The 26,979-nt window shown below is 52.1% G+C and overlaps 1 protein-coding gene across 16 annotated transcripts in view; it reads right to left on the bottom strand.

The window, feature by feature from the left end:
* The window catches only part of B3GNTL1 (UDP-GlcNAc:betaGal beta-1,3-N-acetylglucosaminyltransferase like 1), a 66,541-nt gene that overhangs the window by 32,450 nt on the left and 7,112 nt on the right, over positions 1 to 26,979 (bottom strand). For 6 of the 16 annotated variants that reach the window (XR_002336890.1, XR_002336891.1, XR_002336892.1 and 3 more), the window contains exon 4: positions 2,143 to 2,208. The exons of 1 other annotated variant lie outside the window; for it this stretch is intronic. Coding sequence is in view for 4 of the 15 variants with exons in the window: in XM_021066333.1 (XP_020921992.1) it covers positions 2,143 to 2,208 (66 nt within the window). In the remaining 11 variants the exon portion in view is untranslated. 9 more of the 16 variants (XR_002336895.1, XR_002336901.1, XR_002336898.1 and 6 more) reach the window with 4 other exon arrangements.

The following is a 26,979-nucleotide window of genomic DNA, read 5'->3' as shown; positions in this document are numbered from 1 at the left end:
GGTGGCTGGCAGAGAGCAACTGGGGTGTCTGCAGGTGGCAGAGCCTGCCCCCTGGTGAAGGCACCCCCATGAGGCTTGCAGGGCTGGCTTGCCTCGGTGGTGACACTAGCACTGGCCCCCCGGCTGTGCTTTCCCCGACTCGCCGACCGCTGAGGGCCACGGTAAGGACGGCCTCCCTACTGAGGAATGATCAAAAGTCACCCCCGGTACCCGAGTTTCTTAAACGTTGCCCCAGTAGTCACGGTGGTTAATTTACATTAATTCACTTACGCTATGGGGAAGTTTGGGGGTTCTGCTTGCTTGAATTTTTTGTTCGTTTAAAAAAAAAAAAAAGGCAAGGCACTCCTGTTGTGACGCAGCAGAAACAAATGCGACGAGTATCCATGAGGACGCAGGTTTGATCCCTGGCCTCGCTCGGTGGGTTGGGGATCCAGCATTGCTGTGGCTGTGGTGCAGGCCGGCAGCTGCAGCTCCGAGTGGACCCCTAGCCTGGGAACCTCCATATGCTGCAAGCACGGCCCTAAAAAGTTAAAAAAAAAAAAAAAAAAAAAAAAGGCAGACTCACATGCAGCGAGACAAGAGAGAGATTCCATGTGGCCTTGGGCTCAGGGACGTGGGGCACGTCCACGGAGCCTTTGCAGCCGCCGCTGCCCTCCAGCTGGCCACCAAAACCCTGGGTCTTCCCAAGGCCAGGACTCTGTCTCTCCGAGGACACCAGGAAGCACCAGCACACCGTGTGCGGCCGGGGAAAATGACCACACCCAGGGGCCCTGGGCGCACAGGCAAGGGCTCCTTGATAAAGGGGGAGCTGGGTGCTTCTGAACTGCTCTCACGCCCAGCCTTCCAGAAGCTTCCAGCCTGAGGGGGGGGGGCTCTCGAAACAGCTGACGGACGGGCTGTTTTTAGCTTCTTCCAGGCTTAAATCAAGGACTGTTTACCTTAACAGTGTTTCAACGTAAGCAGTGTAAGCACAACTACTATTCAGGGAGTAAGAAGCCTCAACATCAAACTTTAGGCTGGGAAACATCACCGACTCCATGAAAAGACAAGAGAAGCCCCGGGGGCGGAGTGCGTGGGCAGACCAGGCACAGCCAGGTCCCGAGGGGCAGGCAGGTGTGCCAGGGTGGCACCGGGGACAGAGCGCGAGGGGCCAGACGCAGAGCCCTGAGGTCGGACTGAGAGGGGACACGCAGGGGACGGACGCCTCCTGGTGAACACGCACCTTTGCGCTCCTTGGGAGCCCGGGCCTCCAGAGGTGTGCTGGAGCCTCCGTCCGAAGTCCCTCAGTGCCCGTTTCCAGGGTCTGTTCTCCGAGCCCAAGCCCTGGGCCGGGAACCAGCTCCTTCCTTCGTGAGGGCCCAGCGGCCACACACTGGGCCCCAATCACAGCGCCCGGGAGCCCATGAGACGCGCAGGGTCTGGAGACGTGTGTGCACATGGACGGCCCGGCACCACCAGCAAAGGGAATGAGACCGTCTGTGGCCGGGCAAGCAGACACCATGCGTCCCCCCCACCTTCTAAAACCAGGGGGCACCACAGTCGTTCAGAGATGTTTTTCTAAGACTTTGGCACAGGTGTCTGAGCAGCGGGCCCTGTGGGCAGACCCCAGCTCTGGGAATCGGCCGTCTGGGCCACTCGAACCCTGGGTGACCCCTGGGCTCAAGACCTGCACCCCCCCAGGTCTCGGGTGGGAGATGCTCCCCCACAGGGAGCTCCCCCGGGGGAGGTGAGCGCCCAGGAGGCTGGGTCCCCAGAGCCCCAGAGCCCCACGGGCCAGCGAGGAAGCCCTTCCAAGGATGCGAATGCAGCCTGAGGCCATCCAGATAAGAGGATTTTTACATGACAGACCTCCAGCTCGCAGCCGGTTTTCACGGTTTTCATGCACAAGGCACACAGCTTCCGAAACGCTAATAAAACCAAACGAAACCAAACCAAGACTCCGAACCCCCCTGAAAGTCGCAAGTGCTACTCGAAGCAAGAAGCACTTTTCCTTCGAAGGAAAACACCGTGAGAGTGGCCACACCGCGTGTCCACTGGGGCGCCTGGCCACGAACCAGCCCCTGCAAGGAAGCCCCCAGCCCTAAAGCACTGACGGCAGGTTTTCCGAGAGGAGGAGCGACCAGCAGAAACGTCCGCACTCACACTAGTCGGGTGCTGAGCAGCCGCCGCGTGTTGCAGCCTCACTCTCTGGGGCATCATCACGTCATCCTGCAGAAGAGAAGACACAGTCAATGCGCAGGAAGCAGCTCTAACGAACAAGCAGGAAGACCCACGGCCCGACGGCAGCCGGCAAGAGACCAGAACGGGCGACGCAGGGGCCGCCGGCGCCCGGAACCTGGCAGTCGGCCGGGACCCTGGCCACCCCGGCCGCCGTGCGGCGCCATCGGGCCTGCCACTTCCAGCAAGAAGGCACACGTGGCCGATAAGGTCAAGGACAGGGAGACGGCAGGTCCCAGACCCTGTGGCCTCACCACACGGGGGCGCGGTCTCACGCCTACGCACCAGGAGGGCCGTAAGGCCGTGCTGTTCCAATCGGGAGCAGCCCGACGCTGGGGGCGCCAGCACAGGAGAACAACCATGTGCACCACTGCAGGCAGAGAGCACGGCGTCAGGTCAACTGACAGCTACACGCGATGTAAATGAATCCCAGACATGATGCCCAGGGAGAGGCAGGACAAGAGGACGCGCAGGTAGCATTCCACTCATTTAAAGTTCAACAGCAAGCAAACCAGCTTGGTTATGTAAGAAATGCACACGTACTGCAAACTGCCACAAAGAAAAGCAAGAAAATTGTAATCCCAAAGTCAGAGCCGCGGCGGCTTTACGAGGCGGCGGCCGGGTTGTGCCCTGAAGGAATCAGCAATGCGGTCACTCTGACCGTGTGGCAGTTACACACACGCGTGCCTCCTGTCATCTTTAGAGCATACGTGGCTGGTTTCTGTTTTATTTATTTACTTTTTCCCCGTGCCAGGGACTGAGCCTGCGTCACAGCAGTGGCCCGAGCTGCTGCAGTGACAACACCGTGTCCCTAACCCCCTGCACCACAGGGGACCCCTTCATGTGTGTTTTGTGCATATGACTAAAGGTATGTTCCATCTCACAATTTTAAAAGTCCTCTACGTTGATAAACAATAAAAAAGACCGCCGTGTTTTACTTGAAGGTAAAAACGTGTTCAACAGAAGAACAATGATGTTCTTAAGAGGAAATTTATCTTCAAACTGAGCAATAAGGTAAATTATCACACCTGTACTTGAGTTCCCGTCCTGGCTCAGCAGCAACGAACCCAGCTAGTACCTATGACGATGTGGGTTTGTTCGATCCCTAGCCTCACTCAGCGGGTTAAGGATCTGGTGTTGCTATGAGCGGCAGCACCACCTGCAGACACGGCTGGGATCCCACGTTGCTGAGGCTGTGGTGCAGGCAGGCAGCCGTGGCTCCGATTCGGCCCCTAGCCGGGAACTTCCATGTACCGTGGGTGCGGCCCAAAAAGTAAACAAACAAACAGAAAAACAACTGTATTTCTATCTCTTATTTCTGCAAAATGGCCTCATGAGCCTTGAGCTAATCAAATGAGCTGTGAATAAGAGAGAAGCCTGTGGCTACTGAGAAGGGGTGCTGAGCAGGAGCGGAGGGGAGGGAGTGAGAGGTGCCATCACCTGCTGACTTCTGTCTATGGACCCCCCCCACAACATCCACCTGCTGACTTCTATCCATGGACCCCCCCACATCATCCACCTGCCGACTTCTATCTATGGACCCCCCCACAACATCCACCTGCTGACTTCTATCCGTGGACCCCCCCACAACATCCACCTGCTGACTTCTGTCTATGGACCCCCCCACAACATCCACCTGCTGACTTCTATCCGTGGACCCCCCCACAACATCCACCTGCTGACTTCTATCCGTGGACCCCCCCCCACAACATCCACCTGCTCACTTTCTATGGACCCCCCCACAACATCCACCTGCTCACTTTCTATGGACCCCCCCACAACATCCACCTGCTGACTCCTATCTATGGACCCCCCCACAACATCCACCTGCTGACTTCTATCCGTGGACCCCCCCACAACATCCACCTGCTGACTTCTATCCGTGGCACCCCCCCCACAACATCCACCTGCTCACTTTCTATGGACCCCCCCACAACATCCACCTGCTGACTTTCTATGGACCCCCCCACAACATCCACCTGCTGACTTTCTATGGACCCCCCCCACAACATCCACCTGCTGACTTCTATCTATGGACCCCCCCACACATCATCCACCTGCTGACTTTCTATGGACCCCCCAACCTATGACCACAGGCTGAATGCCAAACCACTTTAAGGATTAGAAAACATTAAAAATCTAGAAGTTCATAAACGCAACAAAATTGTGAGAAATTCAAACGGAGACTGTTTGGGAATCTACCACCAATGTATTGATGTAACCAATGTATCTCTAAATGGCCAGTGGGTCTAGAAGAGACCACAAGGGTAATTAGAAAATACTTTGAGCTGACTGAAAATGAAAACACGCTACAGTACAAAAGAACTACAGCAATTCTCAGAGAAAGTTCTATATCTCTTAGTGCTCATGTTAGCAAGACCGATGTTAAGAGACCACCAAAAAAAGAGCAAGCTCAACCAAGGGTAAGCAGAAGGAAGGTAAAGACTGGAGCAGAAATAAAGTAGAAAAATGCAAAACAGTAGAGAAATCAATTACAACAAAGATCGATTCTTTCGAAACATTAGAAATTTCATCAACTTTCAGGTACCCTGGAGATGAGCAAACCTTCTACAAAGGGCCAGATAACAAACATTTCCGCTTTTACAGCAGCATATGGTTTCCGTCAATGTTCTTTGTTTCTTGTTTTTGCTGCACTTTAACAAAACCAAAACCAAAACCAAACCAAACCAAACCAAACCAAAACAAAACAAAACAAAAACACTTGTAGCTTAGACACCATACAAAGACAGGCTTTAGTGGGTCTGGGCTGTGAGCTGTCATCGGCACATTTCTGGGCAGGAGAGGATGAAAAAGGAACAAAAAGACAGCGGCCCTGGCCTCATACAAGTTAAAAGGCCCGGGAGGGAGCAGTATAAGGGGCTGGGTACTGCCAACCGATGCCACACGTGGGATTAAAGACAGTGATCCCAGCACGTGCAGAAAAGGCGTTTCACAAAATCTCACACTTATTCGTGGTCAAAACTCTTCACAAAGTAGGAAGGGAACTTGATAAAAGCCCCTGCACAGCCCTTGCGGCTCTATCTTCACGGTGCACGGGGCGCGTTCCCTCAGCCTGGGGACAAAACGTAGCTGCTCCTATGACCTCCAGGGAGCACAGCCAGGCAGGTTCCGGTCGCTGCAGACAGACAAGCGAAGGCAATAAAGAGCCATCCAGACTGGAAAGGAAGGTGTAAGACGCCTCAATTTGCAGATGGCATGATTCTATATTTAGAAAATCCCAAGGAATCCACAAAAAAGCAACTGGAATTATCAAACAGGTTCAGCACGATCACAGCATTTTGTCAGTTCCTCGAAATGCTGAGCATAGAGTTACCTGTGACCCAGCAGATCCACTCGCAGGTGTGGACACAGATAGCTGGGAACACTCAGAGCGGCTGACTCAGAGTGGTTCGGAGTGGGAGTTCCGAAAGTGGAGACAAGGCAATGCCCCCAGCCAGTACGAGGACAGGGATGGCCGTTACACAACAGCAAAGGGGAACGAAGCAGGGACAGAGCCACGGCGTGACGAGCTCGGACCCGGCGGTCAGGGACCACGCGGTGCGGATCCCTCTTGCGGGAAACGCCCAGGGCAGGCGAGTCCACAGACACCGCAAGGAGGCTGGTGGTCGCTGAGGCGGGGAGCTGGGCGGGAAGCAGTGAGCACACGGGCACCGGCTTCACTCCGTGGTGACGACTGTTCTCAAACTAGATGGTGCTGGTGGCACAACATTGTGAATATACTGGGGACCCCTGGATTTTACACTTTGCGTGGGTGGATTTTGTGTGAATGACGTTTCAAGAGAGCTGATAAAAACAGTTTTGGAAGAGGATAGAAAGCCCAGAATTCAACCCACGCACCTACGGCCAACTCATCTACAACAAAGGAGGCAAGAATATACGACGGAGAAGAGACAGCCTGTTCAATCAGTGGTGCTGGGAAAACTGGACGGCCACGTGGAAAAGAATGAAATTAGAACACTCCCTAACAGCATACACAAAAATGAACTCCAAATGGATGAAAGACCTAGATATAAGACCAGACACTATCAAACTCCTAGAGGAAAACATGGGCCAAACACTCTCTGACATAAACGAAAGCAACATCTTCTCAGATCCACCTCTTAGAGTGATGAAAGTAAAAACAAACATAAACAAATAGGACTTAATTAAACTTAAAAGTTTCTGCACAGCAAAGGAAACCCTAAACAACACAAAAAGACAACCCACAGAATGGAAGACAATTTTTGCAAGTGAATCGACTGACAAGGGATTCATCTCCAAAACTTATAAACACCTCCTGCAGCTCCATGCCAAGAAAACAAACAACCCCATCAAAAATGGGCAGAAGACCTAAACAGACAGTTCTCCAAAGACGACATACGGTCAGCCGAGAAACACATGAAAGGATGCTCAGCGTCACTCGTCATTAGAGAGACGCACAGCAGAGCCGCGACGAGGCACCAGCTCACACCCGCCAGAATGGCCTTCATCCAAACGTCTGCCAACAGTAAGTGCTGGAGAGGCTGTGGCGAAAAAGGAGCCCTGTGACACTGTCGGTGGGATTGTGAACGGGTGCAACCACTGTGGAAAGCAGTAAGGAGAGTCCTCAGAAAACTAAACACAGAACTGCCATGTGACCCAGCAATCCCACTCCCGGGCACCTACCCAGAGAAAACCACGACTCGCAAGGACACATGTGCCCCGATGTTCACTGCAGCACTGTTCACAACAGCCAAGACATGGAAACCACCTCAGTGTCCACTGACAGAGGCGTGGATCCAGAAGGGGTGGTACATATACACAAGGGAACATGACTCAGCCATTAAAAAGAGCGAGACACCGGCATTTTTAGCAACATGGATGGACCTAAAAACTATCATGCTACGTGAAATCAGACATACAATGAGACGCCGACATCCAGTGCTTTCACTGACATGTGGAATCTGAAAAAAGGACAGACTGAACTTCTTTGCAGAACAGATGCTGACTCACAGACATTGAAAAATGTATGGTCTCCAAAGGAGACAGTTTGGGGGGTGGGGGGTGCGCTGGGGTGTGGGATGGAAATCCTATAAAACTGGATTGTGATGATCACTGTACAACTACGAATGTAATAAATTCATTGAGCAGTAAAAATATATAAATAAATAAAGGAAAGGGGAAAAAATGGTTTTTAAAAAGTCAAACACCAGAGTACCTGTCGTGGCGCAGTGGAAATGAATCCAACTAGGACCCATGAGATTGCAGGTTCGATCCCTGGCCTCGCTCAGTGGGTTAAGGATCCGGTGTTGCCTTGAGCTGAGGTGTAGGTCACAGATGTGGCTGGGATCTGGCATGGCTGTGGCTGTGGTGTAGGCTGGCAGCTATAGTCTGATTCAACCCCTAGCCTGGGAACCTCCATATGCCATGGATGTGGCCCTAAAAAGCAAAAACAAAAACAGAAACAAACAAACGAACAAGCCAAATACCAAGGAATTATTTCAACAAAAGATTGTAAGCCCTCTGGTATGAAAACTACTCATGGCTATTGAGATAAACTAAAGAAAGCCTCAATAAATGAACAAACCTATATCCACTGTTGGAAAGACTCAACATTGCAGTGAAGTGCGTTGGCCCACTTGACCTACAGATTCAATATAATTCCAATCAAAATCCTCATAGGGGATTTTGTGCAATTTAACAACATGACTCTCACATTTAAATAAAATGCAAACGGATTTTTTAAAATAGCCAAATAGATGAACAAGAGAACTGCTAGCATCTCATCGCCTGTGTTCTGCACAGCGGCACCGGGGTACCCGCAGACGAGGCCAGACCACCAACCCAATGGAACAGAACAGAACACAGAGGCCGGAAGCGGGCCCCACGCGTGTCCGCGCTGGGTAAGGAGGGCCGCGAGCTCTGCGGGGGGGACGCGGACCACGCACCAGCACCTGCAGGGCGTGCGAAGCGGCCGCGTCCACCACAGCTGGGCAGGGCCCCGGGACACGCGGCTCACCCCACATCCGCACCTGCAGGGGCTCCAAGAGACCGCGGGGGACCTGCCCTCCGACACCCCGAGGTCCAAACTGGGCACGGTTAAGCAAACGACCCCTGCGCAGCAGGGAAAGGGGCAAACGTCTGCTCTGCGCAATGAGGGGCTGACTTCCAGCAGGGAAGGTGCGGCGTGCGCCGGCGCCGACGACACGACGAACCCCCGAAGGACGCGGTAAGGAACAGGGCTGTTGGGGCTCCTGCTCCCTGTGGCGAGGGACGGAGGCTGCCCCGAGAGGAGGGCCGCCCGCCGCGCCCCGTCCGCCCCACTCGGTTGCGACCGGGCCCGCGTTCCCTATACGCGATAAACCGAAAGAGAAACAAGCAGAAACAATTCCAGGTGGGGTCTACATCCAAACAGAAAAGGTAAGAAAACTAAGAGCGTCTGGAACACAAAAGAGTAACTTCAGGGCCTTCAGTAGGAGAGGACGTGTCACTTTCCATCGTCGAGGAAACTTGCTCAACGGCCCTGCCTTGAAGCTGAGAATCCATCCAGCAAGACGCAGCTTCTAGAGAATATGGAAAGGCAGCCGAACCGGGGAGGAGCCAGCCAGAGATTCCACGGGATTCCACGTGCGACGGGTTCCGACGGGCAGGACCAGGCGGCGGGAGGAGGACGAGGAAGGTCGGAGGGAGGGTTAGAGGGGTCACCGAGGGGGTGTTTTCTTTCTTCCCGTTTTTATTTAATGATTTTTATTTCTTCCATCATAGCGGGTTTACGGTGTTCTGTCAGCTGAGGTGGGTGTTTTCTATGGTGGTTACAGAAACATGTGCTTGATGTTCATTTACTGAGCTGTACATGGACATCTGTGTTTCATGCTCTTCTCTCTTTTTTCCTTGTCTTCTGTCTTTTTAGAGCTGCCGCCGCGGCATATGGAGGTTCCCAGGCTAGGGGTCTAATCGGAGCTGTTGCTGCCAACCTACACCAGAGCCACAGCAACACCGGATCCTTAACCCACTGAGCGAGGCCAGGGATCGAACCCGCAACCTCATGGGTCCTCGTCAGATTCGTTTCCACTGCGCCACCACGGGAACGCCTATGCTCTTCTCTTTATGTGGTTTTTTTTTTTCATGATGTAAATGATGAAACAGACATCTGAACATGAAAGGACTGTGGGCAGAACTGCTTCTACTCCACGCTGCACGGGCTCCTCATCAGCGCACAGGCCAGGAACAGGGAGGAAGGGCACAGCCAGGAGAGGGAGAGACGGGGCCTTACGGGACTGGGACCACCTCGCGGTGGAACAGCAGAGACAAGACTAAACTGAGCCGGCGGGAGCTACAAGGTGCTTCCGTGTATTTGCAGCAGGAAAACTGTCAAGTGGGGAGACGGCTGAGGTGTCGGTTCAATAGCACCAAAGCCTATTAAATGCTCGGGTGAGCTTTGCTGAACTCACGGAAGGCCTGGATAGTGAAAACTACAAGCGTGGCGCAGAGAAACCTGAGGAAGCCCAAGTACATCAAGAGAGACACCGCTTCTGCCTCAGAGGTCCATATCGGGACGCACACACGGGCCCGAAAATGCAATGGAAATCCAGCACGGACTTGCCGGATATCGTGGGGAGATGCAGGACCTCAGACAGAGGCCACCCTGGGCCCATGCAGCCTGGCACTGGCTGCAGAAGAACCACTTCCGAGCTTGCTGCAGTCAAGTCCGCTGGGGAGATCTGGAGTCTATGCCTGCAGCGAGCCCCAAATCAGCGTTTCCGGCAGGCTCTCTCCCCGCCCAGCAGGTTTCAGAACCAGTGCTGGGCAGAAGCAGCTGAACAAATATCCTTTCACCCCCTTTGCTAAGCCTTACAATGAAAACACACTGTATAAATAAAAAATGTTTCGAAAATGCACTACTGTCTGAGGCATCGTCTCTTTTAAAACACTAAGTTTAGGAGTTCCCGTTGTGGCTCAGCGGGCTAAGAATCCAACACAGTCACCGTGAGGATGCGGGTTCAATCCCTGGCCTCACTCAGTGGGTGAAGGATCCGATGTTGCTGTGAACTGGGGTGTAGGCTGCAGATGCAGCTCTGATCCCACGCTGCTGTGGCTGTGGTGTAGGCCAGCAGGGGCAGCTCCAATTCGACCCCTGGCCTGAGAACTTCCATGTGCCGCAGGTGAGGCCATAAAAAGAAAAAAGAGGAAAGAAAAGAGTTGAAGAACATCCTGGAAGTCCTTGTCCTCGGCAGGGGCGGTGAGGCTGGTGGGCGGTGAGGCCGGCAGGGCGGTGAGGCCGGCAGGGGCGGTGAGGCCGGCAGGGCGGTGAGGCCGGCAGGGCGGTGAGGCTGGCAGGGCGATGGGAGCAGGAGGCCCAGTGCTGCTCCGGCTCCTCCTGGCCGGGCTGCACCTCCCCTGGGGCTTCCGAGCTGGCCGTCTTCTGCTCGGGGGCAGCGACACGTACCTGCCGAGATACAGCTTCTAGGTGGCACCTGGAAAAGCAGCAGCCTCCACCTGTCCCAGCCCTGAACTCACACCCTTCCTCAAGTGTTCGCCGGGGTTAGGGCAGACTCCTCTGGGTGAGGTCACACGAAAACTGACAGGTCAGACACGAAAGTCAGGCAGCGTGTGATGCAGAGCCAGGGGACACAGTCTGCCAGGCTAAACACAGCAAAAATCGCATGACTCAGAAGCCTCGCGGTAACCACCATGCCTTGGGGTCAAGGCTTTGTTCTCAAAACCCTCAAAGCAAAGTGCACAGTCTCGCGTTCCACACCCAGGAGGTACGTGGCAGGAGGCACTGGGCCCTGTTCCCTGCGGCTCCGCAGCCCAGCCCCTCCCAGGGCGCAGAGACGGCGGGAGGGGAACAGCGTGAACCGCTGATTTCTAAATCAGTCGACGTTTCTGTGTCCCAGCAGTTTGGAAAAAATGTTTGAGGGCCAAAGAGTCAGCTGCACATGAGTTACTTAAAAGCTCTGCCGCCCTCGGCCCCCGCCCTTGTGCTCCTCCAGGTCCGAGCCACTGCGACGCTGGGACCCAGACTGACGGAGGAAAAGAAACTGCCGGGGCCTGGAAAAGCGACCACGGTAACGAAGAGCTCCGTTCAGAGCTTCCGGGAGGCCCCGCAGTGGTCAGGAGAAGCAAAGCTTGGCCTCACAGGGGACCAGAGAGAAGGGGAGGGGCTGCGGGTCAGGAGCGCAGGGTCCAACCCAAGGTCAGAGGTCAGGCACCAGGATGAGCACAGAACAGAGCAGAAGACACAAACCACCAAGATCAAAAATCAAAGAAACAAAACAAACCCACCGGAAAAGGAGCCCAAAGGGCAGACAAAAGGAGCCCCACACCTAGAGCCCTGCAGCCCCGGACCTGGGAGTCCCAAACCCCAGACCTGCAGGAACCCAAGGGAAGACTGAACGCAGCTAGGTGTTCTCAGGGTGCCTTAAAGTCATTAAAAAGAAAATCTGTAGTCGTGTATACGCTACACACACACTTCCGTGCTCTCTTCTCACCCACCACAACCGTGGACAATTCCCTATAAACATAACAGCAATTCTCTCCTGCAGACCCGCCGCAGCTCACCTCACCTGCTTACTGCCCAGTATGACCTGTTCCCACTGACTAATGTGCCGTCGTAACAAAGACTAAAACGTCTTTGTGCATGAACCAGTTTCAGAATTTCAGGGACACCCAGACGTGGCACTCAGGGTCCCAGGGTGGGAGCGTTTTTACAGCTCCAGGTGCGAAACGCAAAATGACGCTGTCAGCACTACCAGGTCACTGAACTTCCAAACACCGAATACCTGCATTCTTAGAGAACTTTGTTAGTTTAATTTTTAAGTGTTACCCCCAACTCAATGGGTGTTTGCTCACAGAGCTCTAACCTTGCTCAGGCCTGTCAGGTGCACGTCTGCCTCCGTGAGTCTCCACCCCGTCCTGTCCTGTTTATCTACAAATTGCTTTCCTTCCGTGTTTTCTTGTCAACTTGAAAGAATTGTTTCTGTTTAAGGCTGTTACTCTTTTAACTATTGCACTTGTCAACACCCTCTGACAAGTGCAATTTATCTTCATTTTGTTTATATGTTTCTCTGCTGTGCAATTTCGAGTTTTTATGTAACTATTTATAAAAAATCAGCTCCCTGGAGCTCCCAGGATCAGCAACAGGATTGGCAGTGTCTTAGGAACCTTGAGACAGGTTCGATCCCCGGCCTGGCACAACGGGTTAAGGATATGGCTTGGATCTGGTCCGTGGCCCAGGTCGCCATATGCCATGGGGCAGCCAGACAGAAAGGAAAAACTGCAACTTCCTCATTAGGCGCTACGGCAATTAAACAGCAGCAACCTTTCAGCTGTTACCAACTGAACTGCTACCTCCAACCAATCATAACACATTAGAACAATGATTTTCAAGAACCCCACTAAAACATTTCATTATTCAACCAACATAGAGTCACACATTTTAAATAAAACAGGGTTACTTACAGAATCCAGAAAGCAAAGGTAAGCTCCTGAGCTCTGTGCTACTGCTTGATTTTTAGAATATCCGACTGTTTAAAAAAGAAAAGGAAAAGCTCTTAGAATTCAGTTTTCAGTGGACCCTCTCATAAAAACTCGGTGCGCGGCACCCTAGGAAGGCTGGGAGCATCCTGCACCGCCAAGTAAAGAATCAGGCGGCTTTGGAAGAAACCGATGCAGAAACTACAATGGTAACTGACGACAGCGCACCCCGCACCCGGATAAAAGCGAGTCGGGCTCTGGAGGAAAGAAAGTCGGCCGACGCCTCTGAGCACAGCACTGAGCGAAGCGCTGGGGGCACTTCTTAACAACAAAATCACAACGTCCCTGAGTGGAAGTGCTTAAGCAGAACCGGCAGGAACCCCTTCTCTAAGGTCTCCCCTGGCAAAGTCACAGGATGCTTATAACCTGGCAGGTGACCGGCGGGGAGAAGCCCCCCGGACCCGACCGCTCACGGGCCGCGACCTCAACAACTCAGCGATGACGTACAGGCCTGGTGGTGTCCCTCGTTCCTGCACAGCCTGGGACCCCCAGCTCCACGTGAGGCACAGACCCCACTTCACCAAGCCGTGCCTGACACTAGAACCATAGCGGAACGGAAGACACACGACAAGGGTGGACACCCACGAGGGGCGGGGAGCCCTCGGGAGGCTCAGGGGGAGGAGAGACCTGGGCAGGGGAACAGTTAGGGCCCAGAAAGGAACACGGAGCAAGCTCGGTCTGGATGCTGAGGGCAGCGCAGACTCGAGGAGGCACTTGGCCCCCAGAGAGGGGGCTGGGGGGCCTTTGTGGGGTACCACCCCCACCTTCCCTACACCTGAAGCATGTTCCAGACACGGAGACGGGGTGCCACCGAGGAAAGCCACCCCAGGAGGAACAGGTGTGCACAGACCTAAACAAACCCCCTGCTCAAGCTGATACAAGCTGCAGGAGGCGACCCTGCTAGGGAACAGAAGCAAGGTGTCCACCTCAGGCCCCCAGGGGCTCCCCAGTTTCTTGTCGCAGGAGAGCCGGGGGAGAAGGAGGTCTCCTGGCCTCAGCCGCTCTCTGGAGCAGAGCGAAGGGCCTTGGTCCCCGTGCAGGCGTCAAAGGGCGTGACTCAGGACAGGGCCTCGCTGTCCCCACACGCACGCGGGAGCAGCTTCACTTCCAGCAGGAATCCCAGAGCCCAGCCAGCCCCAACCAGTTAGCAGATGGCAAAGGACCCCAGGTATGAGGAGCCAGAGGAGGCCCGGCCCCTGCCCTGGGGGTGGGTTAGCAGCTGTAACCAAAGCCCATCGTCGGGCAGAGCAAGGGAGGTTCGCTCCGAAATGAGCGGGGCTCTCTTTAAAAAGGCGGCTTTATTAGCACTGGGTGTCAGGAGGGAGAAAAATCTAACCCAAGAACTTGGGTCACGACGGAAAACGCGTCTACTGAGGAAGCTGGGAGTTTCTCACGCCGAATCTGGTGTTTCGCAAAGATAAGGGGTTTGCTTTAATATCACTGCCTTGAAAAGTCAAATGTTTGTGCCAGGGCCGATGTTTGGGGAGGCCGGTCCCTTTGTGAGGGGAGGCGGTCGTCATGGCCACCGCGGGAAAAACGCCCGCCCCAGGGCGACAGTAACATTCCAAACGCCTGGAGCAGGCGGCCTGGGCCCGCGCTGCATCTCGATCTTAGCAAGTGAATGCGTTGCGAAGAAACGTCCTGCTCTATGGGACGTGAAGTCACAGCGGCTGAAGGTCACTCCAGCTGCAACACCTGGCGCTCCTGGAAACAGACACCTCGGATGCGGCTGATCCACGGAACCCTCCTGGGCCGGAAAGCACGGTCAGCGGGCCCGCGCCCTCTCGGCCCGACCGAGACCGCCCGCCTCACCGATGCACGGCGCAGGGCTCCCCAGAACTCGCCTCATCCAACCCCACAGGAGCGGAGCCCTTTCTTCACAATACGACCCCCCTGTTTGCTACTGGTGGAATACACACAAACGTCTGACGGCTCCGGTTACATCCAATCTACTCTAAGTACTTGACGAAAGACCAAACTTGTTTTCAATTTCCTCTTTTTTCAATTAAAATTTTTTTTAATTTTTGCTTTTCAGGGCCGCACCCATGGCATGTGGAGGTTCCCAGGCTAGGGATCGAATCAGAACTGCCGGCGTGCAGCACAGCCACAGCAACACAGGATCTGAGTGGCATCTGCAACGTACCACAGCTCACGGCAACGCCGGATCCTTAACCCTCTGAGCAGTGCCAGGGTTCGAACCCGCGGCTTCACGGATACAAGTCGGGGTTCATTTCTGCTGTGCCCCGACAGGAACTCCACACAAGAGTTGCTTTTAAAGTGGATATTAGACAAGTCATCACCAGTCATCAAAATGCCTTCAATTTACTTTCAGGAGTTCCCATGGGGGCTCCGGGGTTAGGAACCTGACAGAATGTCTGTGAGGACTTGGGTTCGATCTCTGACCTCACTCAGTAGGTTAAGGAACTGCTGCAGCTACAAGCTATGGCGTAGGTCACAGACGCAGCTCGGATCTGGCAGCAGCTATAACTCCAATTTGACCCCTAGCCTGGGAACCTCCATTTGCTGCATGTGTGGCCCAAAAAGAAAAAAAGAAAAACATGTCTTCGACTTACTTTCGTTCAACTGTGGAAGATGCGGCTCATGGTAACCGAAGAACATCTGGAGAGGGTGCTCACGAGCCACAAACCCACAACTTGTTTTCATGCGTTTCAGAGGCCGAAATGGGTGTCCCGTAATAAACGATTTATAGAAAATGCTCCGCCTAACAAACTGAAGATGACGAGAACAAGAGGTAATCTAGGGGAAATGTTAAAAATGCGCACCCGATGGGGAAGAGACAAGAACGGAACGACCGCCGAGGCTTCTCCAGGGCCCACCAGGGGCGGCCTCTCCTGGACCCTGCGGACACCAGGCCACTCACGCCCTCCCGACTCCAGGATGGCACCTGCTGCTTCAGCCTGTTCACCGAGGAGGTCGGGGTGGGCGGGTGGACCCAATCCCTCCGCCTGGCTCCAGAGGCCCCTCCTCGAGCCACCCCTGCACCCCCGTCCTCAGAACCTCAAATACACCAGCGCAGCAGGACCATGAGCTGCCTCACACACGGAGGGGCACCTCGGGGTGGGGGGTCACAGTGCAACGCCAAAGACCACCGTCTTTCCACAGGCACCTTCTAAAAGAGCCTTTTTCCTTTAAAGGACCAAGATTTAATGAAAGGATTAACTGATTTTTAGTGGCACCCGAGGCACATGGAAGCTCCCAGGTTAGGGGTCGAACCAGAGCTGCAGCTGCCGGCCTGCAGCACAGCCACAGCAACTTGGGATCCGAGTGGCACGAGTGACCTGCACCACCGCTCACGGCAACGTTGGATCCTCAGCCCACGGAGCGGGACCGGGGATGGGACCCCCATCCTCAGGGATACCGATCAGGTTCATGACCACTGAGCCACAAGGGGAACTCCTTAAAGGACCAAGGTTTTAAAATTACTTTTGATTTAAAATTCTTTCTAAAATATTTTATGTAATTGTCTGCTTTCCTAAATAGAGTCCACCGGCTGCTCTTTGATGGGAGTGTGAGGCGGGGTGGGGGGCCCTTTCTGGGAGAGAAGTTTCTGTTTCATTCTTTTAAGCCCAGAGTTCCCATCGTGGCTGAGTGGTTAACAAATCCGACTAGGAACCATGAGGTTGCAGGTTCGATCCCTGGCCTTGCTCAGTGGGTGAAGGATCCAGTGTTGCCGTGAGCTGTGGTGTAGGTTGCAGATGTGGCTCGGATCCAGCGTTGCTGTAGCTCTAGCATAGGCCGGCGGCTATAGCTCCGATTCAACCCCCAGCCTAGGAACCTCCATATGCCGTGGGTGCGGCCCTAAAAAGACAGGAAAAAAAAAACAAAAAAAAAGAACATTCTTTTAAGCCCAACTGCTTCTTAGCTCACGTTCACCAACATCCACTCTACTTGCCCCTCCCTCGAGAAACAGAAACAAGAACAAAGCATGGGCAGGAGCTGCAGAAGGCAGAGTGAAGGGCCTGGGCAGGCCGCCCGCAGGCGGAGGACGGGCTTTAAGCCTCGTGTTTGCCGGGCTTGTCCTCCCCAAGATCCAGCCGTCAGAGACGCCTAAGCCCGTCGGAGGGGCCCCAGAGATGCCAGCGGGCCACTGACCAGGGCCATGTGAACCTGGAAGATCCGTGAGTCCTCGGGGGTAGCAGTGTCAGCCCCGGGACTCCGGCGAGGACATCAGCCCACGGGGGACAGGAGCGAGAGTCCACAGTGAGACTTCCAGCCCCCGCCCCCAACGCTGCAGAAAAGCGCAGAGACAGTGGAAGACAGAAGGGGCTTGGGGGCGAGAGCTGTCCAGAAAGAGCAGGACTGTCCAATCCCATCCCACCACCCACCACCGGGAAGGTCGGAGCCGCTACCAGCCTGCGTTCTGACAAGCCGTCCACTGGGTCTGAGCAGGATCTCACAGCAGAGCTAACACATCCCTGGATCTCCTCTGGGGGGCATTGCAGGGACCCCAAACCTTCAGCTGCGTTGGGAGTTACAAGATTCCCTCGTGACCGAGTCCACTACAGTGGAGGTGAAGCGACGCTGTTCCTGAGGATGTTCCAATAGTGATTCTCGGCCCCGGACACGCCTCCGTACGTACCTCCTGGGAAACTTTGACAAGCCCCACGCCATGCAAGCCCCCCAATGACAGAGAGCACCACAGGGGATCTGGATTCCTAAAGCTCCCCAGGCGATTCTAACACGCAACCAAAGCCAAGCACCACTAATGAAAGAAAGATATGACTCCTACGACCTACAGAAACCTGCCCACCAGCCACAGGCACAGCAGCCGCCCTGCCTCCACTTTCAGTCCTAGCGGCATGTGCAGGTATATTGTTTCTAAGTCTTATGTGAAAACTTTAAAGTCAAACTAATGGAAGCCCAATAAATTACAATTAAAGCTAAGAATGCAAAGCTAATCATTCTATACAGAAACAGAGGATGAATGAAAAAACAACCACATTTTAACCCAGTGTCATGAAATTTCAAAACTCAAACATAAAGGGAAAAATCTTAAACACGTTCAGAAGAGACAACTTTTTTTCTTTTTAGGGCCGCACCTGTGGCACATGGAAGTTTCCGGGCTAGGGGTTCAATCGGAGCTGCAGCTGCTGGCCTAGACCACAGCCACAGCATCACCTGATCCGAGCTGCATCTGTGACCTACACCACAGCTCACAGCAATGCCTGTTCCTTAACCCACTGAGCGAGGCCGGGGATTGAACCTGAATCCTCATGGATACTAGTTGGGTTCATTACTGCTGAGCCACCATGGGAACTCCCAGAAAAGATAACTTTTAACAAAAGTCAGACTGACATAAGATTTCTTACTGGAATCAGGGGACACCAAAAGATAATGAGGCAACCCCTCCAAAATTCTAAGGAAAAGTATTTTGCACCTAGAATTCTATACCCAGCCAAACTGTCCATTCGGCATAAGTACAAAATGAAGACATTTTTACACATGTAACTACTCCAAATATTTCACCATCCACATACCAGATAGAGAAAATTACTTGAAGAGGTACTCCAGAAAAATGAAAAAAGGACCACAGTAAAAAGAAAATTAAATAAAATAAAAAGAGAAGGAAGAAACAAAACAATGGCCCATGTATAGAAAGTAGAAGAGAATAAAGCAGGGGTTTTTCTGTCTTTTTTTTTTTTTTTTTTTTTTGCCTTTTCTAGGGCCACTCCCGTGGCATATGGAGGTTCCCAGGCTAGAGGTCCAATCAGAGCTGTAGCCACCGGCCTACACCACAGCCACAGCAACACAGGATCAAAGCCACATCTGTGACCTACACCACAGCTCATAGCAACACTGGATCCTTAACCCTCTGAGCGAGGCTGGGGATCGAACCTGCAGCCTCATGGTTACTAGTCAGATTTGTTAACCACTGAGTCACGACGAGAACTCCTACCACACACTGGTATTAAAAAAAAAAAAATTGTAGTTAGTCAAAGCAAACAGTTATTCCTGAAAATAAGTCAAGAGTTCTTCTGCATCTTAATGAAGGCTGTACGGCTGGTTCACATGGGGGCTGAGACAGAGGGGCCGAGGACACCATGTCAGCAAGTCCAAGACCGTCTGCTCTCATCCCCGAGCCAGACACGTCAGCCACAGAAAAGCCACAGACCAACGTTCCATATGTACATAGATGTGAAAATTCCTAAGACAGCTGACAATCATGTTGCATAAAATACTACAGTGCCACTGTACATTGTCACTGCTGGTTAGTTCTGGCACTAGTTGCTTGCTAAGAAAAATACTAACGTAATTTACTACAATAAGAAACTTAAGAGGAAATACACCAAGCAATCACCTTAATAGGTGGCTAAAGGACATCTAATAAAAATCTACACCGGAGCTCCCTGGTGGCTCAGAGGGTTAGGAATCCAGGATTGTCACTGCTGTGGCATGGATTCTATCCCTGGCCTAGGAATTTACACACATCACAGGGAGCAGCCAAAAAAAAAAAAAAAAAAAAAAAAGCATATACTAACGCCTCACTTTCTGAAGGCTTACAAAAATTAGACATACCAAGTTACCCTGATGACGGCGTCTCTTGGAAACAACAGCAGAGACCACTCTCGCAGCAATCAAACACTAGGAACGTCCCCAAAAGCCCGCACAGCGAGAGGGCTCACCACCCTGATTCCAGACCATTCTTCTGGACTTCTTACCCCAGTGGAATATATGGAAAACAAAGAATAAATCAGGAGTTCCCGCCATGGCACAGTGGAAACGAATCTCACTAGGAACCATGAGGTTGCGGGTTCCATCCCTGGCCTCGCTCAGTGGGTTAAGGATCTGGTGTTGCTGTGGCTGTGGTGCAGGCCGGCAGCTGTAGCTCTGATTAGACCCCCAGCCTGGGAATCTCCATATGCCGCGGGTGTAGCCCTAAAAAGACAAAAGACCAAAAAAAAAAAAAAAAAATCGGAAATAAAGAAACAAAATTATAGTATTTATGCAGGATGAGATTGTCTAAATAGAAAATCTGGGATAATGTGAAAAAACACTTAGGGTTGACAAAACCAGGTACCAGGGAAACTGGTAGTCTACTGTCTCTACCTAAGCCCACTACGGAGAGCAAAGGAGATGCTAAGACTCTGAGCACTTACCAAAAACCACAGGAGCCTCAGGAGGAGACAAAGGGAGGCTGTCGCCTGGCATGAAGGAAACCCAAACACCACAGCTCAGGGGCTCACCTGGGAGAACCCTTCCACCCGTCGCTGTCCGGCTGAGCAGACTGCCCACGCTCCCTCCATGCTGTGGAGCAAAGGAACAGCAGGCTCAGGAGGCAATGCCAGGACAGGAAGAGGCTGTTCCCACAGGCGCAGAACCAGCCGTCTCAGGCCTCCTTCTCCTCTCCTCGTCTGCTCCAAACAGCGAGGGAACTGCACAGGGTGCAGGAAGACGGAAGGACGCACGGAGTAAGGAAAGCGAGGGGGAGGGAGTCCAGGCCGGAACCCGAGGGGCAGGCTCGCCTGTCTGGGGCGGCCCGGGCCGGAACCCGAGGGGCAGGCTCGCCTGTCTGGGGAGAGGCTCTGGGGGCTGCAAACAGGGACTGAAGGGAGGGTAATGAAACTTGTGCTGGGATCTCCTCCTCACAGGGTCCACCAGCCAGGCTCCAACTCGCCAGATAAGAGCATACAAAAGGTGAAGGACTCATCAACAGCAGACCTTCACCACCAGAGGTATTTTTTAATTTTTTTTTAAGAGATGTTTTAAAAAGTCCTTCAGGCAGAAGAGAAATCACAGCAATGGAAATCTGGGTTTGCGCAAAGAAATGAAGCGTACCGCAAGTAGTGACAACTTGGGTAAACCAGTGATTGCCTCTCCGTTATTTAAGTCTCTTGAAAAGATGGCTTACCACCCGCGAACGTGCCCCGCGGTGGCGAGCGCGCGAGCGGGGCTGCTCTGCTGTGCCCACACGCCGAGAGTCTAACCCCCAAATCAACCACGGAAAGCGGAAAGGAGAATTACAGTTAATACGCCAACAGAGGAGACAGAACCGCAAGAAATTCTGAGAGGAGCTGGCATAGGCGTGAGGGCACCAAGAGCTTCGACGTCCGGCAAAGGTGCCGAAAATTAATTCTTTAAAATCGATCTTCCTGGGAGGGACAGGCCCTGGGCACCTCCCGTCCTGACTCCGAGTCCCGGGTGAGGGCGGCTGAAAGACAGGCCCCTTCTCCCACCAGCCCCGCGTGGGGACCGGGGCTCTGTCTGCCCTGGGGGCGGTGTCACCGCGGCCCCACCCAGACGCCCAGCTTGGGGAGGAGGGCTCCACGCAGAGAGAGATGCGGGCCTCTGCCCAGCCTCTGCCTGCTTGCGCGGGCCTGCGTGGCCAAGCCCCGGGCGCCCTAGGAACGGCGGGGACGGGGAGCTGGTGGCGGGGACGGACGTTCATCGGCATTGCCGGCCACCCGGAGGCACGGCCAGCCTTCAGACTCAAAGGGTCAGAGGCGGCCGGGCAGGGCCCTCCTGGTGTCAGGACAAAGTCTCCACGCCGACCTTCAACGAAGCCTGAATTCAGCTGCATTCTTGTAATTACAGCGATTTACGCCCCTGGGTGCTGCCGGAAGCAGTAAAGCAGCGGCAGTAAGTGGAGGGCATCCCACAGCACTGCCACCGGGAGGGAGAAGGGTCAGCAGAGGCATGGCACTGTCGGCGGGCGGGCGGGTAGGCAGACTCCCTAAAACACCCTGCCAGTCACTATCCAGGCAAGTTAACAGCAGGCCCAGGGTCGGGGGCCAGTACCCAGAGTTACCACACTGTCTCAAATGTCCCATTTCCAACACAATCAGGAAACGTCCAAGAACAAGGAAGCACCACCCGGACCCCAAACACAAGGAGGAAACTCCCGGGCCCTCACAGCGGGAGACCCGCTCCCAGGGCCTGCGGACACGTCGAAGTCGTCATCGTCAGGGTGCTGAGAGAGCCGAGGGAGCCAGTGAGGCAACGTCACGGCAAGTTGAGAGAAACGACAACAACAACAAAGAGACAAGTGGAAATCTGGAGCTGACAAGTGTAGTACCTGAAATAAAGATTCCCTACAGGCACGCAACCGTATATATTTGAATTGGCAGAAGAATCAGCAAACCTGAACATAGGTCAATAAAAATAAGGTAGTCTGCGGGACAGAGAGAAAAAAGAACGGAGAGATGTGAAATACTTTAAAGAAACTAACATACGCATAATAGGAGCACCAAAAAGAGAGGAGAGAGAAATAAGGAGAAAGAACATGCAAAGAGATAAGGACTGAAATCTTTCCAAACGCAGTGAAAAACACTAATCTAAACGTTCGGGAAGCTCGGCAAATTCTAAGCAGGATAAACAGCAGATTCGCAACCGGACACATCACAGTAAAAACGCTGAAAGCCAAAGCAGACAAGGAGAACACCTCGAAAGGGAGAAGAAAGGGGGAAAACGGAAATCTCAGCAAGATTCGCAGGTGACGTCTCAGTCCAATGAAGGTGAGAAAGCGGGGGAGTAACAGGAAGAGCCCAAAGAAAAACTGTTAACCAAGAATCCTACATCCAGAAAAAGGTATCTTTCAAAAATGGAGAGGAGTCCCCTGTTGGCCCAGGGGTTAAGGACTGGCATTGTCACTGCCATGGTACGGGTAGGATTCCTGGCCCAGGAACTTCTGCATGGTGTCAGCAAGGCCAACACACACACACACACACACACACACACACCACACACGTGAGGGAGAAATTAAGGCATTCCAAATAAAAGCAGATAAATTACTGTTAGCAGATCCACCTTAGAAGAGATACTTATGGAAGTTCTTCAGATTAAAAAGACTGATTCCGGAGTTCCCGTCGTGGCGCAGTGGTTAACGAATCAGACTAGGAACCATGAGGTTGCGGGTTCGATCCCTGGCCTTGCTCAGCGGGTTAATGATCTGGTGTTGCCGTGAGCTGTGGTGAAGGTTGCAGACGAGGCTCGGATCCTGCGTTGCTGTGGCTCTGGCGTAGGCCGGTGGCTACAGCTCCAATTCAACCCCTAGCCTGGGAACCTCCATATGCCGAGGGAGCGGCCCAAGAAATAGCAAAAAGACAAAAAAAAAAAAAAAAAAAAAAAAAAAAAAAAAGACTGATTCCCAGTGATTCCAGGGAGTACTTCATATCCGTAAAAAAAGTAATGACCGGTAAAGCAATTACTAATTATAAAAGACCCTATAAATATTTACTTCTTCTCCTTTCTTGCACCAACTGATTTTAAAAGTAATTGTGTGAAACACTGCAGAGGTCATGTACGGTGGAGCCTGTAACACGAGGGAGAATTAACACATCCTCAGACAAGCAAAAGCTGAGAAAGCTCCTCACCAGCAGCTCTGTTCCACAAGAGACGCTACCGGGAGTCCTTCCAGCTGTCACGAGAGCACTAGACAGAAACCTGGAGCCATGCAAACAACTGAAAACACTGACTGGGTAGACACAGGTGTCATTACCGTTTTATTTTCAGTCTGCATTTTTTCCCAGATGATTTAAAAGACACGTTAAACAGCGATTATAAATCTGTGTCAATGGGCACACAATAAAGATGTAATTCGTGACCAAAGCGATACAAAGTGGGAGACAGAGAGCTGCACAGGAGCAGAGGGTCGTACGCTGCTGAAGTTAAGCTGGTGTACATTCAAACTAGACGGCCGTGATTTACGACTTACCTGTAATCCCCACGACTGAGTCAATAACTTCTCAATCTCAATCACAGAAGAGGAAAAAAGAAGGGAATCAGATTGCCCACCAGGAACAGCCAATCACAGACGAAGGAAAGGACTAACGGGAGACAGAGAAGAGACAGAGCACACAGCAAAAGGGCAGAAGACCCTCCTTGCTGGTAATCGCTCCAACTATAAAGGGCTTAAAAGGCAAAGACCGGCAGGATGGACTGAGAAAGACACATGATCCACTTCAGCTTCTACAAGTGAGTCGCCTTAGATCCAAAGGCACAAATAAGTCAAGTGAAGTGACAGGAAAAGACATCCCATTCCTGGAGTTCCCGTCGTGGCACAGCAGAAACAAATCCCACTAGGAACCATGAGGACGTGGGTTCAATCCTAGGCCTCGCTCAGTGGGTTAAGGATCCAGCGTTGCCATAAGCTGTGGCATAGGTCACAGATGCGGCTTGGATCCAGCATTGCTGTGGCTGTGGTGGAGGCCGGCAGCTGTGGCTCCAATTAGACCCTAGCCTGGGAACCTCCATATGCCTTGGGCGCAGCCCTAAAAAGACACACACACAAAAGATACCCCATCTTACTAACAGCCAGGGTGCTGCAGTGGGTCACAGTGACGTCAGGCAAAATAAGCCCGAGGCCAGAAGTCGTTCCAGGGAACATGACGGACCCAGAGGTCTTCACACGAAGAAGCGAAATAAGCCAGAGCCAGAACGAGAAAGACAAATGTCACACAACATGATTTGTATGTGGAATCTAAAAGAAATGATACAAATAAACTTATTTACAACACAGAAATCGTTCACAGACTCCAAAAACAAACTTATGGGGAATTCCCATGGTGCCTCAGAGGTAACAAACCCAACTGGTTTCCATGAGGATGCCGGTTCAATCCCTGGCCTTGCTCAGTGGGTTAAGGATCCGGCGTTGCTGTGGCTGTGGCTGTGGTGCAGGGGGGCAGCTGCAGCTCTGATTTGACCCCTGGCCTGGGAACTTCCAAATGCCACAGGTGCAGCCCTCGAACAAACAAACGAACAAACAACTTATGGTTACCAAAGCGGAAGTGGGGGAGGGAGAATAAGCTGGGAATCTGGCTTTAACACACATGCACCGCTGTGTATGAAACAGACGAACGAGGGCCTACCGTATGGCACAGGGAACTGTGATCAGTTATGCGGCAATAACCTATAAGGAGAAGAATCTGAAAAGAATACATACGTATATAATTTTATATTTATATGTACAATTTATATACACATCAGACATGTAGTTGAATAACTTTGCTGTATACCTAAAACAGTGTAAATCAACTATATTTCAATGTTTTAAATTATTACAAGAAAACAAAGGACATTACAAGTCGACGAAAGGGTCAATCAAGAAAATATAACAATCAGGAGTTCCTGTCGTGGCGCAGTGGTTAACAAACCCGACTAGGAACCATGAGGTTGCGGGTTCGGTCCCTGCCCTTGCTCAGTGGGTTAACAATCCGGCGATGCCGTGAGCTGTGGTGTAGGTTGCAGACGAGGCTCGGATCCTGCGTTGCTGTGGCTCTGGCGTAGGCCGGTGGCTACAGCTCCAATTCGACCCCTAGCCTGGGAACCTCCATATGCCACGGGAGTGGCCCAAGAAATAGCAAAAAGACAAAAAAAAAATATATATATATATATATATATTCAAAACAATCATAAATTTGTACCTCTCTAATGAGAGAGTCCCAAAACAGTGAAGCAAAAATTGACAGAACTTAATGGAGAAATAGATAATTCTACCATAACAGTTGAAGATTCAAGACCCACCTTGCAATGACAGACATAACGTCTGGGCAGAACAGCAATAAGCTAAGAGAGAACCCGGGCAACACTGCCAACCAGCAGGTCTCGCAGACACGCACAGACCACCACCCAGTGACAAGAGGGTGTGTATGCGTTCTCGGTGCACAGGCGACATTCTCGACATACCACACGTCAGACCAAAAGACACAACTCAAGAAAATTTTAAAGAACGAAATCAGATTTAGCATATTCTTTGACCACAATGGACTGGAGCTAGAATTCGGTCACAGAAGGAAAGCTGGAAAATTCACACCACCTGCTCTTAAACAATCAATGGGTCAAAGAAGAAATCGTAAGGGAAATGAGAATACACTTAGAGATAAATAAAGCAAAGCACACCAAAACTTTTAGGATGCAGAAGAGCAGTGCTCACAGGGAAATTCATGGCTATATATGCCTACATAAAAGAGATCTCAAATCAATAACCTAACTTCACACCTCAAGGAGCTAGAAAAAGGAGAGCAAACTAGACGCGCAGCTAGCAAAGGAAAAGAGATGATAAAGGCCAGAGAGAGACGAAGCAGAGAAAAAACAACAGAGAGAGTCAGCGAAACCAAAAGTCGATTCATTTAAAAGGTCCACAGAACCGACAAACCTTTCGCCAGACTGAGAAAAAAGAAGACTCAGATACTAAAATAAAAAATAGGACTTCCCATTGCGGTGCAGCAGAAATGAATCCGACTAATATCCACAAGGATGCAGGTTCCATTCCTGGCCTCCTCAGTGGGTCTGAGATCTGGCGTTGCCGTGAGCTGTGGTGCAGGTCGCAGACGTGGCTTGGATCTGGTGTTGCTGTGGCTGTGGTGTAGGCTGGCAGCTGTAGCTCTGATTTGACCCCTAGCCTGGGTATCTCCATATGCTGTGGGTGAGGCCCTAAAAAGCCAAACAAAAAAAATCCCTTATGAATATATACACGTAAATTATTTTATTTATTTTTTTTTGTCTTTTTGTCTTTTCTAGGTCTCCACCCACAGCATATGGAGGTTCCCAGGCTAGGGGCTGCATCAGAGTTGTAGCTGCTGGCCTACACCACAGCCACAGCAACACCAAATCCAAGCTACATCTGCGACCTACACCACAGCTCACGGCAACGCCGGATCCTTAACCCACTGAGCAGGGCCAGGGATCGAACCTGCAACTTCAGGTTCCTAGTCGGATTTGTTAACCACTGAGCCACAACAGGAACTCCCTACATGCATAAATTCTTAACAAAATACTAGCAAACTGAACCCTGCAGCATATTAGAAAGATCACACACCATGACCAAGTTGGATTTACCCCAGTAATGCAAGGATGGTTCGACACATGAAACTGATCAACGTAAGAGACCACCTTAATAGAACTGAAAGGGGAAAAACCCTACATGATCATATCAATTGATACAGAAAAAAGACTGTCCTGTTTGTGATAAAGAGAAAAATCAGTCAGCTGGGACTAGATGGAAACGTCCTCAGCATGGTAACGGGTATTTATAAAATCCATAGCTAACATCACATTCAGTGGTGACGTACCTGGTCCCAAGAGCAGGATCAAGGCGCCGATGCCTCCTTTCCTGCACTTCTACTCAACACTGCACCAGAAGCTCCAGCCAGAGCAATGAGGTGAGGAGGAGAGATAAGGCATCCCAACCGGAAAGGAAGAAGTAAATCTGTCTCTAGTTGCAGAGTGCATGATCTTAAGTACAGAAAACCCTGAAAACTCAAAAAAACAAAAACCCCTAAGAGAGCTGTA

This window comes from Sus scrofa, chromosome 12, assembly GCF_000003025.6.
Source record: "Sus scrofa isolate TJ Tabasco breed Duroc chromosome 12, Sscrofa11.1, whole genome shotgun sequence".
Classification (NCBI taxonomy): Eukaryota; Metazoa; Chordata; class Mammalia; order Artiodactyla; family Suidae; genus Sus; species Sus scrofa.
This window is presented reverse-complemented; position numbering and strand designations above follow the sequence as displayed.